A 14965-nucleotide genomic window follows, 5' to 3' on the forward strand; every position below is an offset into this window, starting at 1 on the left:
CGCTTTAGCGCGCCGCGGGCTCAGCTGCGACCCCGGCCCCGCCCCCGGGACCACAGCCATGGACGGTGAGGCGGCCTTGTTGACCCCGCGGGATGGCTGCCCTCGAGCCCCCGGACCCGCGGCGGGACACCCCCCACCCTACCCCGCGCCGTCTTCCGCCCCTTTCTGCGCCGCGGGGTGCTGCGCAGCGAGCGGCAGGCCGGATGGTGGCACGGGGCGGGGCGGGCTGCGTGGGGTCTGACTCAGGTACCCCTCTCAGTGGAGGGAGCCCTGACTCAGTGTCCTTTTTGGGTGGGAGTGCTGCGGGTGAATCTTGACTCAGTTTCCTCCGCACCGCCTTCCCCCCCCCCCGACCCCCCCATGTTGATATGATTGATTAGTTCTGGCTTCCTTGTAAGGGAGAAAGTATCTGACTCAGTTTCCTCCTGAAGAGAAGAGGAGGCATAGTGCCCTTCCTCAGTGTCCCTTATGAACGTAAAACAGGCACTGACTCAGTTTCCCTGGGCAAAGGAATGCCTGTATGCCCTTTCTAGAGAGATGCTTCTGCCTTCTTTAGCCTGCTGCTTCCAGGCCAGGTCCCGGGATCCTGCCTCAGTTTCCCTGGGAGGAGCTTGGCTCTCTGTCAGGCCTTCCCTGGTGGGGGTGGGCAATGGAATTTACTGAGGATGTGCCTGTGTTTCCCTTTCAGATCTGTTTCCCCTCATCTTCCCCTCAGGTAAGCGAATCCTCCTTCCTCAGTATGTAGGGGCTGTCCTGGAGTAGGGGCCATGGGGCAGCACCTAATGGCTAGCTGTGCTACCCGCAGAGCCAGCCCAGGCGTCAGGGCCTTATGTGGAGATCATCGAGCAGCCCAAACAGCGGGGCATGCGCTTCCGCTACAAGTGCGAGGGTCGCTCAGCGGGCAGCATTCCTGGAGAGAGGAGCACCGACACCACTAAGACGCACCCCACCATCAAGGTAGGAACGAGCCCCCAGGGGTGTGGGTGGGGGACAGACGTGGTGCTCGAAGGCAATGTAGGGCCCCGGCAGCTTTGCCTCCCTGCCACCGTGCCCCCGCGCCTAGGAGCCAGCTTTGGGATTGCTGGCCCCTAGAGTGCTCTGTACTTTGGACAGATCAATGGCTACACAGGACCAGGAACAGTTCGTATCTCCCTGGTCACCAAGGACCCACCTCACCGGCCTCATCCACATGAGCTTGTGGGGAAGGACTGCCGGGATGGTTTCTACGAGGCTGAACTCTGCCCAGACCGCAGCATCCACAGGTGAGCGCCTTACAGGCCGGGCATGGCGCGAGGTCAGGACAGGAGTCAGGACAGCAGTAGGCAAGGCGGCCAGGCCTCCAGGGTTACTGCAGACAGAGGCAGCATCCAGAGTCCTTTCTGTCCCCAGGCCTCCTTTATCTTAAGTTCTCCAGCAGATAGGACTCCCATGGGATAAGGACCACCATATCCTCTTGGAGCCACAAGGCCCTTGTGGCTGGACAGGCTAGTCCTTTAATCTCTTGTCTCAGACAGATATCCATAACAGACTCTTCTGGAGCTTAAGTACCAGTTAGCAAAAGCGGGCGATAAATAATTGTACAAACAGATAGATGAGATCCTACTGGAAATAATCATTTCCGTAATGAGAAGAAAACAGTAAAAAATTGGAAGGAGAAGGAGGTTGGTCTCGTGACTTGGAGACCAGAGTCTCAAGTAGCCCAAGCTGGCCTCGAACTCACTAGGAGAGGCAGGTGACTGCCTCTTTCTTTCAACTCCAAGGATAATAGGCGTGTACTACCGTGTCCTGCCACAGGTCTCATGCCTTTGGTTTGGGAGGTCACAGAAGGCCTGTCTGCTAACACTTGAGTGCTGAGAAGAAGCAGACAAGTCCAAAAGAGCATTGTATGTGCAAGAAAGCAGTACAGTGACCTCCAGGAGGGAATAAGTTTAGAAGCTTAGGAGGAGAAAGAGCCCCCGTGACTGAGGGCCCGTGTGATGCTGGCTTGGAGGCTCACATGGGCCAGGTCCCTCGGTGGGTAACGGAGTGGGTCTCATCGCAGCACAGCGGGAAGCCGTGACCTGTGGCCCGGGGAGTGGGGCGGGAGGATGGGGTTCTGTGGGGACACGAACTGATGCCTAAGGCACCTCAGCTTCCAGAACCTGGGGATCCAGTGTGTGAAGAAGCGAGACTTGGAGCAAGCCATTAGCCAGCGCATCCAGACCAACAATAACCCCTTTCAAGGTAGGAGCAGGGGGCAAAGACAGGCCTACCTGCGGTACGCACAGCTCCTCCACCTTCCCTGGGCCACCAGCCCTCGTGTTCCTCCATGGCCACCCCAACAGGAATAGCGGAATCTTTTGTTAGGTTTTGTTTTTTTCAAGGCAGGGTTTGTTTTTGTTTTTGTTTTCTGTGTAACAGCCCTGGCTGTCCTGGACTTGCTCTGTAGACCAGGCTGGCCTCAAACCCCCAGCACTCTACCTGCCTCTGCCTCCCAAGTGCTGAGGTTAAGGGCTTGTACCACTATGCCTGCCCAATAGTGGAATCTTGCTGCCAGTTTGATACACACTCACATTTTACCATTGAGAGACCTGTAGACGGGTCACGTATCCCATCCAGGTCACGGTATGGCAGTGATGGGTGTAGAATCTCGTCTTCCTCCCCTAAGACTTCCATTTTACATCTCCTCAAATAGCCCTTCCTCTTCCTTCAGACCTCTCTGCCCTCCCTAACTCCTCCCACACCCTGTTTTTATTTTCTCATTTTTTATTTTTGACAGTTCCCATAGAGGAGCAGCGTGGGGACTATGACCTGAATGCAGTGCGCCTCTGCTTCCAGGTGACAGTGCGGGACACATCCGGCAGGCCCCTCCGCCTCACACCTGTCCTCTCTCATCCTATTTTTGATAACCGTAAGTGGGCAGCTGCAGTTAGGGGAAAGGGTGGGAGGGGGGCTGGGGCGGGTGTGGCCTGTGAGAAAAGCTCTGGCCTCCTCTAGTCATCCAGCTGTGCCACAGCAGGGGGCAGGGCACAGAAGACCCAGAGCTGCCCTCGAGGTGAGGCTTCCAGGAGCCTGATGGGAAGTGGCTCGCGTTGAGATGCTGGTGTGCCCGAAACTGTGCTCATGACTTTAGGAAACAAACTCCCAGGAACCAGATGGTGCTAGACAGTGATAACACAGCAGTAGCAGCCCAGGGGAAGCTCTCGTGACCTGGGCTGACCTTTAACAGGCAACAGGGTAAATGAAAATAAGAAGGCTTTGGAGTCCCAAGGACCGGAAACCAGTATGAACTGGGAGTGAGGAGGGAAGGACTGGTTGCCAGGGATGAACCAGAAGCTGATGATGTGCCCGGCTAGGTGGCGGGAGGTGGGTGTGGTCGGGTTGTTTCCTTTGGCCTGTAAGGTCTGAAGGACGAAGGACTGGAAATTGCGCTTTCTGAGCTCCTGTGCCCCTCTGGTCTAGAACCATGCTGCACACTGCAGGGAGAACAGGAGATAGGAGTGGGTGCGCAGAAGTGTAGTCAGCAAGTGGTGAGAGACCTCGACACAGAGCTGGGCGAGGCGGGGCCGTTACAGCTCCTTTGGAGTACTCTGGAGACCTGATGTTTCAGGGTTTCCTTCGTTGTCACACCCTCAGGCGCCCCCAACACTGCCGAGCTCAAGATCTGCAGAGTGAACCGAAACTCTGGAAGCTGCCTTGGTGGGGATGAGATCTTCTTGCTGTGTGACAAGGTGCAGAAAGGTACACACCAGCTTTTATGCTCCCAAGAGGGGAGGGGTGGGGCTGAGCAGGGGTGATCAGTGTCAGGTACCTCAGGGGAAGCGGGGTGGTATCTCATGGAAAAAGCATCAAGAGTTGGGGGACAGCAGTCTGATGATGGTCAGACATACTAATCCATACTTCCTGTGTCTCCTGCAGAAGACATTGAGGTGTATTTCACCGGACCAGGCTGGGAGGCACGAGGCTCCTTTTCTCAAGCTGACGTGCACCGGCAAGTGGCCATTGTGTTCCGGACTCCTCCGTATGCTGACCCCAGCCTGCAGGCTCCCGTGCGCGTCTCCATGCAGCTTCGGCGGCCTTCTGATCGGGAGCTTAGCGAGCCCATGGAGTTCCAGTACCTGCCAGACACAGGTGTGAAGCTGGGGAAGGGCGTGCCCAGGCTGCCGTGCCCTGCTAGGAGAAAGAGCAGGGCTGGATACCTGGGGCAGCCTCAGCACCCAGACAGACATACTGTGGTTCATCGCACGTAACATTTCTGTCGAAGACAGACCACATACACCACGGTGGTCACACAAGGCTGCACTGTCTAATGACATAGGTGTCTTAGTTTGTGTAAGTAACTGTAGGATGTTCATGTCATAAGCTGGGTGCTCCAGCAAGCATGTGTAACCAGAGCGCTCATGGCATGGAAACAGATGGGCCTCTAGAGCTGATTTGACAGCCCGCCTTGTTGAATCAGGTTGTTCCAGATACAGTGAGAGGCCGGGCATGGCGGTGCGCACTTTAATCCTAGCACTTGGGAGGCAAAGACAGGCAAAGCTCTGAGTTTGAGGCCCTCCTGGCTTACATATAAGTAAATATGGTGTATGGGGCTGGAGTGGTGGCTCGGTGGTTAAGAACACTTGCTGATCTTCTAGAAAACCCAGGTTTCATCTCCAGCACCCACCCGGCAGCCAATAACCGTCTCTAAGCTTATTTCCAGGGGCTCTGACACTTCTGAGCTCTACAGGCTGTAGGCATACACGTGTTGGCATACACGTGTTGCACGTAACATACAAGCCGGCAAAACAGGCTATACATATGTATGTCTTGAAAAAACAATAAGGTGGAGAGTGATAGAGGAAGACACGCAGTACTGAGCTTCGGCCTTGACGTGCTCATGCACACGTCTGCACATACTTGCATATGCCTACATGCACGTGCACATATACCACTTACATACACGATATAAAATATATGTCATAGCCGGGCGTGGTGGCACACGCCTTTAATCCCAGCACTCGGGAGGCAGAGGCAGGCGGATCGCTGTGAGTTCGAGGCCAGCCTGGTCTACAAAGTGACTCCAGGACAGCCAAGGACAGAGAGACCTTGTCTCAAAAAACAAAAAAACAAAACAAAAACAAAAATATATGTTCATACAATGACAAATTTTTAAAGCTTGTGTTAGGATGTGTCTTCATTGTTAAACAACATGTAATTATAGTCAGGATCCATTTCTTCCCTTAATTAACAGAGACACCCGTCTTACTCAGCTCTGTCTACTGTACCTCCTGCCCTTGCTGTGAGAGGTTCCATAAATGGCTTGACTTATTCTCTCATCACCTTTTGAGGGGAAAACTAGCAGTGAGAGGCAGTGGTACATATGAACCAAAGTCATTTGGCTCTGTGGACTTTTTGCCACCTGGTGTCTCTTGTCACTACCATATGACCCAGGTTTGTTTTGCTCAAGGCTTAATGTCCAGTCAGGGCCTGTGCTATGTACTCTAAACAAAACAAAACAAAAGAGAGCCGGGCGTGGTGGCGCATGCTTTTAATCCCAGCACTCAGGAGGCAGAGGCAGGCAGACCTCTGTGAGTTCGAGGCCGGCCTGGTCTACAAAGAGAGTCCAAGACAGCCAGAGCTGTTACACAGAGAAACCCTGTCTCAAAAAACAAACCAAAAACAAACAAACAAAACAAATGAGGCAGGAGCTGGAGAGATGGCTCAGTGGTTTAGAGCGCTGGCTGCTCTTCTGGGTGGAGCTGGATTTAATTTTCAGCATCTACCTGGTAGCTCACATGTGTAACTCTAGTCTGAGGGCACCAGGAATGCACATGGTGCACAGACACATGCTGACAAAACACCACACACGTAAAGTAAATAACTGAATGTTTTGTTTGTCTTGTTTTAATGAGGCAGATTCCCTGCCCTTCACACTGCTGGTCAGTAGACAGATTTGTGAATGACATGCCAAATGGGTGTGTGCAGAGTGCTGAGGAAGTGCAGGTCCTGGGAGCTAGCGATGGGGGAGCCGCACTCACCTGGGAGAAAAACCTGAAGTGGATTCTTCAGGCTAATGGCCTAGGCCTGGAAGGACAGGCTTGTTACCACATCCAGGGACATCCACTGTGGAAACTGTCTTCAGGCAGTTAGTAAGCCCAGACAAAGGAAGCCTTGTTAGGCTTAGCATGGCTGGTGTTTTTTTCTGAAAGCAACAGGGAAACACTGAGGATTTTTTTTTTCTTTTTGAGACAGGGTTTCTCTGTGTAGCCTTGGCTGTCCTAGACTCACTTTGTAGACCAGGCTGGCCTTGAACTCACAGTGATCCACCTGCCTCGGCCTCCCGAGTGCTGGGATTAAAGGCATGTACAACCATGCCTGGCCCAAGCACTTAGGATTTCTAAGTAGAGACTTGACTTGAGCGATCTGATGAAGCTGAATTCAATCCCAGTACCACTCAAACCAGGCGTGGGCCTGCACACTTGTAATCCCAGTACTGGGGAGGTGAAGTCAGGAGGATCAGAAGTTCAAGGTTAATAAGTTTGATGCCAGCCAAGGCTACATGAAATCTTGTCTCAAAAAAGAAAAAGAGAGTTGGCAAGATGGCCCTGAGTAAAGACATAGCAGCCGAGCCCTCGTGACCTCTGTCTGAGCCACAGGACCAAAGGAGATAACTGACTCTTGCAGGGTGTCCTCTGACCTCCTCGCTCTTGCTGTGACACACACACACACACACACACACACACAGAAATGTTTTTGGATTTTGGTTTGGATTTGGTTTTTGAGACAGGGTTTCTCTGTGTAGCTCAGGCTGTCTTAGAACTTGCTCTGTAGACCAGGCTGGCCTAGGACTCATGGCCTGCCTCTGCCTTGTGGGATTACAGGCATGCACCACCAGTACCCAGCAACCCACACATAAATGTAATTAAGTTTTTGGGTTTTTCTCATTTTGGGGTTTTTTTGTTTGTTGTTGTTGTTGTTTGAGACAGGGTTTCTGTGTGTAGCCCTGGCTGTCCTGGAACTCATTTTGTACACCAGGCTGGCCTTGAACTCACAGCGATCCACTTGCCTCTGCTGGGATTTAAGGCATGCACCACCATGTCTGGCTTCCAATAAATTAATTTTTGTTTTGTTTTTCGAGACAGGGTTTCTCTTTGTAGCCCTGGCTGTCCTAGACTCACTTTGAAGACCATGCTGGCCTCGAACTCACAGGAGATCCTCCTGCCTCTACCTTCCAAGTGCAGTAAGTTAATTTTTAAAAAGCCTAGGCTGAAGGCAGAGGCAGGCGGATCACTGAGTTCAAGGCCAGCCTGGTCTACAAAGGGAGTCCAGGACAGTCAAGGCTACACAGAGAAACCCTGTCTCAAAAAACAAAAACAAAAACAAAAAGCCTAGGCTGAGTTGGGTATGGTGGCACACACCTTTAATCTCAGCCCTCAGGAGGAGAGGCAGGCAGAGCTTTGAGTTTGAGGCCAGCCTGATTAACAGAGTGAATTCCAGGACTGCATAGGACTACATAGAGAAACCGTGGGGGTGGGGACAATTTGGAAGACAGCGCGGTAGTAGTTCATGTAAAGAAGATGGAGCAACTGCCTTGCAAAGGATATGGCAAAGGTACAGGTTCAGGTCTCCTATTCCTGTCCTCCTAGGTTACCGTTCGGCACCGTGGCCTCTTTGCCTAGCACAAACCTAGCAGCCTCACTTCAGCGTGTGTGTGTGTGTGTGTGTGTGTGTGTGTGTGTTTTGCTGTGGCCTCTGCTTTAATGCTTGCTTGGCTCTCAAACACTCACGACTGTCCCACGTTCCTGATCGCCTCTTGTCAGACTTCCCCACTTCACCTCCAGCACTGTCCTTACCTTGCGCACATGTGTGAGCTTCCTTGGCGCTCCTGCTTTTGTTTTGTTTTGAAGCAGGCTCTCACTATGCAGTCCTGTCTGGCTTGGAGCTCGCTATGTAGACAAGGCTGGCCTTCAGTTGGCAAAGATCTGCTTATTACCTCTGAATGTGCGTGCCACCACACCTGGAAACACTTTATTTTTTTCCTTAAATGTTTTGTTGTTGTTGTTTTTGTTTGTTTTTTGTTTTTCGAGAGAGGGTTTCTCTGTGTAGCATTGGCTGTCCTGGACTAGCTTTGTAGACCAGGCTGGCCTCAAACTCACAGCAGTCCGCCTGCCTCTGCTCAGGTGTCAGTTTTCAATTTTCTCCTTTCACCATGGATATCCCGGAGATTGAACTCAGCGTTTATCTGCTGAGCCATCTCACTAGCCCAGAGGATCTCTGTGTGGCCCTGGCTGTCCTGAAACTGCAAACTAGGCTGGCCTTGAACTCACATCGATCTGCTTGCCCCTGCCTCTCAAATGTGGGATTACAGGTGTGCACCACCATGCCTGGCTCACATGTCCCTTCTTTTTTTTTTTTTTTTTTTTTTTTTTGGTTTTTCGAGACAGGGTTTCTCTGTGTGGCCTTGGCTGTCCTGGACTCACTTTGTAGACCAGGCTGGCCTCGAACTCACAGCGATCCACCTGCCTCTGCCTCCCGAGTGCTAGGACTAAAGGTGTGCGCCACCACGCCCGGCCACATGTCCCTTAATTGGATGGGAGACTAGGTTATAGGAAACTGTGCCCCCACTGCCCTCCTGCAGGACCTGGGAACCGCAGCCCAGCTAAGGAGTGTGACCCCTACTGTCCCTGTTGTTTTTCCAGATGATCGCCACCGGATTGAAGAGAAACGCAAAAGGACCTATGAGACCTTCAAAAGCATCATGAAGAAGAGTCCTTTCAATGGTGAGATGTGGAGAGCCTGAGGGAGAGGAGCGGGCAGACAGGCCAAGCTCTAGAGTCAGGGAGGGGACGCCTGAGAGAGAGGAGCGGGCAGACAGGCCAATCTCTAGAGTCAGGGAGGGGACGCCAGAGGGAGAGAAGTAGGCAGACAGGCCAAGCTCTAGAGTCAGGGAGGGGTGCCTGGTGTCTTAAAGCTGACCTAGTTTTTGCCCTGTAGGACCAACCGAACCCCGGCCTCCACCCCGGCGTATTGCTGTGCCTTCTCGAAGCTCAGCTTCTGTCCCCAAGCCAGGTAAGGAAGTCCTTTTGTCCTTTTTGAATGAAGGTCATATTTGTTCAGACTGATGCTGAAATATCTTCTGGAGGGGACCTACATAGACACTGGTCTCACCTGCAGACCTCTGCAATCTGCTCTCTGTGGAGCCCATGGTTCTCAGGTGAGGCCCGGGGCTCTGCAAGGGTAATGCAGGTGTGGATTCTGAGCTCTGCCACAGACTGGTAAACTCAAGGCTCTGAAAGTGTGGCACAGTAACCAACAGTCTCTTGAGGGTTTCAGTGTCCATGAGAGTCTGCAACTGTACTCCAGTTAAGCTACGTCCAGGCCTTGTGTTAATAGTCTATATTCCCAGCCATTCTGGAGAGTGACAGGAGGGTCACAGGTCCAAGGCCGTCCTGGACTACATGGTTAAGTACAAGGCCAGCCTGAAGAACCGTGTCTCAAGCTAAGAAGTAAAAGCAGGGCTTGGGTACAGCTCGGTGGTAGAGTGTTTGCCTGGCATGTCTGAGGCTCTAGATGCAATGCCCAGTGCTGTGGGGTCAAGTAATCCCCGAGTTGGATGCCTCGAGATACAGACATCGGAAATGGATAGTCTCTGCCCTCAGCTCTTGATTGAATTTAGAAGAAATCACCTTCAAAGTAGTAAGTTGTGAGGCTGGAGAGATGGCTCAGAGGTTAAGAGCGCTGGCTGCTCCTGCAGAGGACTTGGGTTCTATTCTCAGCACATGCAGGGTGGCTCACAACCATCTTCAACTCCAGCTCTAGGGGATCCAGTGCCCTCTTCTGGTCTCCGGGGGCACTGCCTGCATGTAATGCATGTACATAAAAGCAGGCAACACACTTATATGCAAATAAAATACATATTTTAAAAAGTGATAGATTGTGAGTTCTAGTGAGTGTTTCAAAAAAGTGCCACCTGCTCACCACCAAGCCCACGTTCCATGGGTTTATCTCCTCAGGTAGTTTTGCAGCTGTAGCATGAAAGTAACTTGAAAAGATCAGGGGTGAGAGCTTTATGACCCCAGTAGTCAGGGGACACCTCAGTGTGGCCCTTGGAAGTAGAGCTACAGGCCAGGTCAGATTTTCCTAAAAAGGAACTGATTGCAATGCAAACACTATAGAACTGGGCTGAGTGCTGGTGGATGGGTATGCGTGACTCCAGCCCTTTTCTGACCCGTTGCTCTCTGTCTTTCTCCTGCAGCCCCGCAGCCCTATACCTTTCCAACATCCCTCAGTACCATCAACTTTGATGAGTTTTCCCCCATGGTGTTACCATCTGGGCAGATCTCAAACCAGGCCTTGGCTTTGGCACCGTCCTCTGCCCCAGTCCTGGCCCAGACCCTGGTCCCCTCCTCAGCTATGGTCCCAGCTCTGGCTCAGCCCCAAGCCCCTGTCCCAGTTCTAGCCCCTGGTCCTCCCCAGTCCCTGGCTGCACCTGTTCCAAAGACCGCCCAGGCCGGGGAGGGCACACTGTCTGAAGCCCTGCTGCACCTGCAGTTTGACGCTGATGAAGACTTGGGGGCCTTGCTTGGCAACAGCACAGACCCAGGTGTGTTCACAGACCTGGCATCTGTCGACAACTCAGAGTTCCAGCAGCTCCTCAACCAGGGGGTGTCCATGTCTCACCCCACAGCTGAGCCCATGCTGATGGAGTACCCCGAAGCTATAACTCGCCTGGTGACAGGGTCCCAGAGGCCCCCTGACCCAGCTCCCACACCCCTGGGGACCTCAGGGCTTCCCAATGGCCTCGCCGGGGATGAAGACTTCTCCTCCATTGCGGACATGGACTTCTCAGCTCTTTTGAGTCAGATCAGCTCCTAAGGCGCTGACAGTGACCTTGCTCCGAGCACCAGGTTTCAGGGCACTGAAGCCTTTCCAAAGCACAGATTCTGCGGTGTGTGCTCCGACTGCCCCGATGCCTTCGGGCAGCACCCTTTTTCTTTCATTGGCAGTATCTCACTCTCTTTTTGGAGGTGCTTAAGCAGAAGCATTAACTTCTCTGGAAATGGAGCTGGGAGAAGGCGGGCTCTTCCTGGTGGGGAACTCTGGGATCCCTCTTCTCCCATCCTGCAGCTTCTAGCACTCCTCGAGAGGGGGCAGCTGGAGCTGAGGCCTTAGGGCCAGAAAGCCTTATTATCAAGTGTCTTCCTCAACACGACTTCCTGTACCCCTTGATCCAAAGCAGTGCTCCTAACAGCAGCCCCTGTGTGGCGTTGCCTGACACTGGCACCTGAGGGGCTGCTTTTCTGGCCTGTGCAGCTCCTGCCTTGCCAGCTCTTTAATGCTGAGCTGTGGCTGAGGAGAACAGGTGGGACAGTGCTGGCCACCTTCAGGATCCTGAGGGAGTTTGGTCTGAGACATCCCTGCTCCCCCCTTTTCTCAAGTGCCTTAATAGCAGGGCAAATTGTATAGCATCAGGAGGGCAGGCTAGCAGCTCAGCTACGAGACAGTCTTTACTGAGAAAGCTATTGGACTCTTGCTCTTTCTAACTCTGAACTAATAAATGTGTTACCACGCTGGCGAGAGAATCGCCATCTTTCAGCAAACACTGAACACACTCTGCTGGTCATTTCAGGTTGGATGATGATGAAATAATTGCGTGACTTTGTACTGTCACCTGTGCCCTTGGGGATGCCTGCAGCAAATCCTTGGTTCCCATCCCTCAAATGTAACGGCAACTAGGGCAAGGGTCCCTGATGCAGAAGGCCCAGAGGGCCTGGTGGCTGTGAGGTGGAGTCCCTTCAGGAGATGTAGATCCTGCTTGCTCCAGGAGTTAGGTCACCAGAGGTAGTGAATGGCCTGGTTGGAGAGGTGACAGTGAAACCATCCTGGGGATAATGACAAACCCTGCATAGCAGTTGGGAGGTTTTGGCAGAAGCTCAGGCTGAAACAAAACAGCCGTTGTGCATCCCTAGTGATCAGCTCAAGGTCATCCTGAGAGCGTATTGAGTACCAGGAGGCAGCCTCCATTGTGTGCAGCACTCTCAAAATAGCTTGTTCATCCCTCTCCCCTCCCCCCCCAAAAAGCTGGGCATGGTGGTGCATGCCTGACCCCACAGGCAAAGGCAGGAAGATAAGTAAATTCAAGGCCAGTGACGTCTACACAGGGAGACTCTATCTCAAAAACAAAAATAAAAAAAAGCCTGCCACAATACTTCTGACACCACGTGCCAGGAGGCTACCTAAAACCTTAACCCACAGCCTCAGAAACCTAAGCAAAGGCCAGGCACAGCTCACACGGCAAAGCTGGATTTACTTCTGGCTTTGTCTTGCCCACGCATAGCAGCTAATGGTACGCACAGGAGGGCCCATCTTCTCTGGCATGTTCACGGTCGGTGAGCATTCAGCTTGGTGTAGTGAGGCAGTGCGGTCGGTAAGTGTAGGTAGGTGAGCTGCGAAACTTAGAACAGGTGCTTGTGCAGAGCCCGATAGATGGTCCCTGCGGGAGGAGATAGGGACAAGCAGCAAATATTGGGGAACTGGGAGACGCCTGTGGTTTCCTCATACAAACGTTGGATGCACATATCTAAGTACCCTGCTAAACTCAGCTCCAGCTGGGGCAGAGCCTGACCTGGCCTTGACCTAGTCTTGGAATCAGACCCCAGCGAACTTGCCTAGAGGCAGGACTGGGATTAGCCTCTGTCCTGGGGGCGGGACCCAGTGAGAGAGGCTGGCTTTAAACTCCAGGGCATCCCCCAGCTGTGCTTGGTGTAGGTTTTCTTGTTTTTTCGAGACAGGGCTTCTCTGTGTAGCCTTGGCTGTCGTGGACTCCTGGCCTTGAACTCACAACAATCTGATCCACCTGCCTCTGCCTCCCGAGTGCTGGGATTAAAGGCTCCTCAGCTTCAGTTTAGGCAGTGCCTTGCTCTTGGCCTTCCCAGTATCCGGCAGTGACCTCCAGTGACTCCTGGAAGCCCTTTTTTAGTCCTTCCCACACTAACAGAATGACCTCACCGTACTAATGGCCCATCCCTCCCAAATCTTTTGTCCCTAGGCCAGACTTCTGTCCCCTGGGCACTAGCCACTGGATAGTTCTACTCTGATGTCTCTCAGACTCACCCTGTTCCAGGTGACCACAGTCATCACAGGCTGTCCCTCCTGCTTCCTCTGTCTCAGCTATCACCCTCCCACCGGCCGGGGGCCATCACCCTGGACACCACTTCTCCCTTACCATCATGCATCCAGTGTCTCTCACAAGGTCTGGGAAACCTGTTCACTCCTCCCCATTGTCTCCCCCAGGGCAGCTTCCTTCCTCACTAGCCTTCCTGCAGCCGAGAGCTGACACCTAGACCTTCCGTACCGCACTCTCTCTCTAAACATCTATGACAAGGTCAAATCCAACCTTGGTCTCTGCAGACACATCCCCAGAGTGACCAGAGCCTCGCCTTCCTTCCACACTGCCCCATGTGTGATGACTGGCCTTGTCAACTAGAAGACATACGCGTAGCACGATTGCGAGGGACTCCAAAGTGGCTTAACTAAGCTGGGTGGTAGCAGCACACGCCTTTAATCTCAGCACTCAGGAGGCAGAAGCAGGCGGATCGCTGTGAGTTCCAGGCCAGCCTGGTCTACAAAGTGAGTCCAGGACAGTCAAGGCGACACAGAGAAACCAAAAGATAAAATAAAATAAAAAGAGGCTTAACTACTGGGAGGTTATGAGCGGCACCATTACCATGGAGTCCCTGAGTGAATAAAAAGGAGAGGAGAGAGGTGGGCGGGCATTGGTTTTTTCTGGGCTTCCAGGCTGGATACAATATATCTGCTCCCACTCACAACTTCACCACCACCTTGGATAACTCTTCTTGAACCAGAGCCAAAATAAAAACCCTTTTCCTTAATTTTTTGTTTTGTTTTTCAAGACAGGGTTTCTCTGTGTAGCCCTGCCTGTCCTAGACTCGCTCTGTAGACCAGTCTGGCCTTGAACTCACATCGATCCGCCTGCCTCTGCCTCCCAAGTGCTGGGATTAGAGGTGTGCTGGTCTACCATGCCTGGCTCCTTAATGGGTTTTTTGTTGTTGTTGTTGTTGTTGGGTATTTTATCACAGTAATGAGAAAATATGGCTGCCAACCAGGAAAGGCTAGGCTACACCTAGGACTGCTGACCCAGGATCCCTAGTGTACTTCTCATGGCCCTTTCTGACCCAGCTCAAGTCTCTTTAACCCTGGGTTCCTTCCTACTTTAGTCCAGGGGCCCCGAGACTGGTCCTACTGGAATACCTCTGACATCTGCTGGTGAACTCAATCCTCCTGTTAACCTCCTCCAAAAAGCTCTCACTGTTCCTGAGGCTCGCTTATCCTACCAAAGGGAGAGTTAGCCAACTCAGGGTCTGGGTTTCAGCAGAGGACGCCCTGGGTAGAGGCTGATGAGGCACATGGCTTGTGGCCCTAGCAGAAGCAGAGTGTTAAGACAAAGTCCAGGTTGGGACAGATGATGCCACCAGGCCCAGCCCGGTGAGGAACAGAAGGAGTCATGGTCAATGAGAAAGAAGTGGGTTGAAGGCCACTGTCCTCGGGGATACAGAGAAGCTGCCACCTCTGGAACTGGGGCGTATAAGGGGTGAGCAGGTGGAATTAATGGCACTCAGCAGCTGATGCCAGTGGGGCCTTCCTTGCCCGGCCTGCAGGCTTGCTCTATTCCCACTCCTGCTCCAAACAAGACAGGCAGGCGTGGAGCACAGCCAGCTGTTTCCACAGGGAACCCAATAAATGAAGATGAGCCAAGGGGTGTCCTGTCCTCAGAGCCCCCACCCTCTGCCTGGTGCCTAGCTCTAAGTCTCTGCTCTTGGGACTGGTCCTTGGTGTTGCTCCTTACTGCTCCTAGGACCTCGATGTGGCCATGGGGAGGGGACAGCGCCCTTGCCCCTGTATCTTGTTTTTGTTTTTGTTTTTTCCAGACAGGGTTTCTCTGTGTGGTCTTGGCTGTCCTGGACTCACTTTGTAGACCAGGCTG

General features: G+C 52.8%; 1 protein-coding gene across 2 annotated transcripts; it reads left to right on the forward strand.

The window, feature by feature from the left end:
• Nucleotides 1–775: 775 nt before the first annotated feature.
• Rela (RELA proto-oncogene, NF-kB subunit) lies at nt 776–11598 on the forward strand. Of its 2 annotated transcripts, XM_051145912.1 has the most exons (9): nt 776–957; nt 1114–1262; nt 2132–2223; nt 2759–2890; nt 3616–3720; nt 3898–4110; nt 8661–8741; nt 8956–9030; nt 10217–11592. In XM_051145912.1, exons 1-9 carry the CDS (start codon nt 865–867, stop codon nt 10834–10836), a joined length of 1560 nt encoding a protein of 519 aa, XP_051001869.1. In that variant the 5' UTR covers nt 776–864; the 3' UTR covers nt 10837–11592. The 2 variants fall into 2 exon arrangements, with proteins under 2 accessions (XP_051001869.1, XP_051001870.1); XM_051145913.1 differs by lacking the exon at nt 2132–2223 and having other exon boundaries at nt 830–957; nt 10217–11598.
• Nucleotides 11599–14965: the final 3367 nt, after the last annotated feature.

The sequence above is a fragment of the Acomys russatus genome, chromosome 5 (assembly GCF_903995435.1).
Source record: "Acomys russatus chromosome 5, mAcoRus1.1, whole genome shotgun sequence".
NCBI classification, from domain to species: domain Eukaryota; kingdom Metazoa; phylum Chordata; class Mammalia; order Rodentia; family Muridae; genus Acomys; species Acomys russatus.

Coding starts and splice junctions, on each gene's coding strand:
- Rela (XM_051145912.1), top strand. CDS start 865: ATGCGCTTCCGCTACAAGTGCGAGGGTCGCTCAGCGGGCAGCATTCCT. Junction 958..1,113: donor AGACGCACCCCACCATCAAG/GTAGGAACGAGC, acceptor TACTTTGGACAG/ATCAATGGCTACACAGGACC. Junction 3,721..3,897: donor GTGTGACAAGGTGCAGAAAG/GTACACACCAGC, acceptor TGTCTCCTGCAG/AAGACATTGAGGTGTATTTC.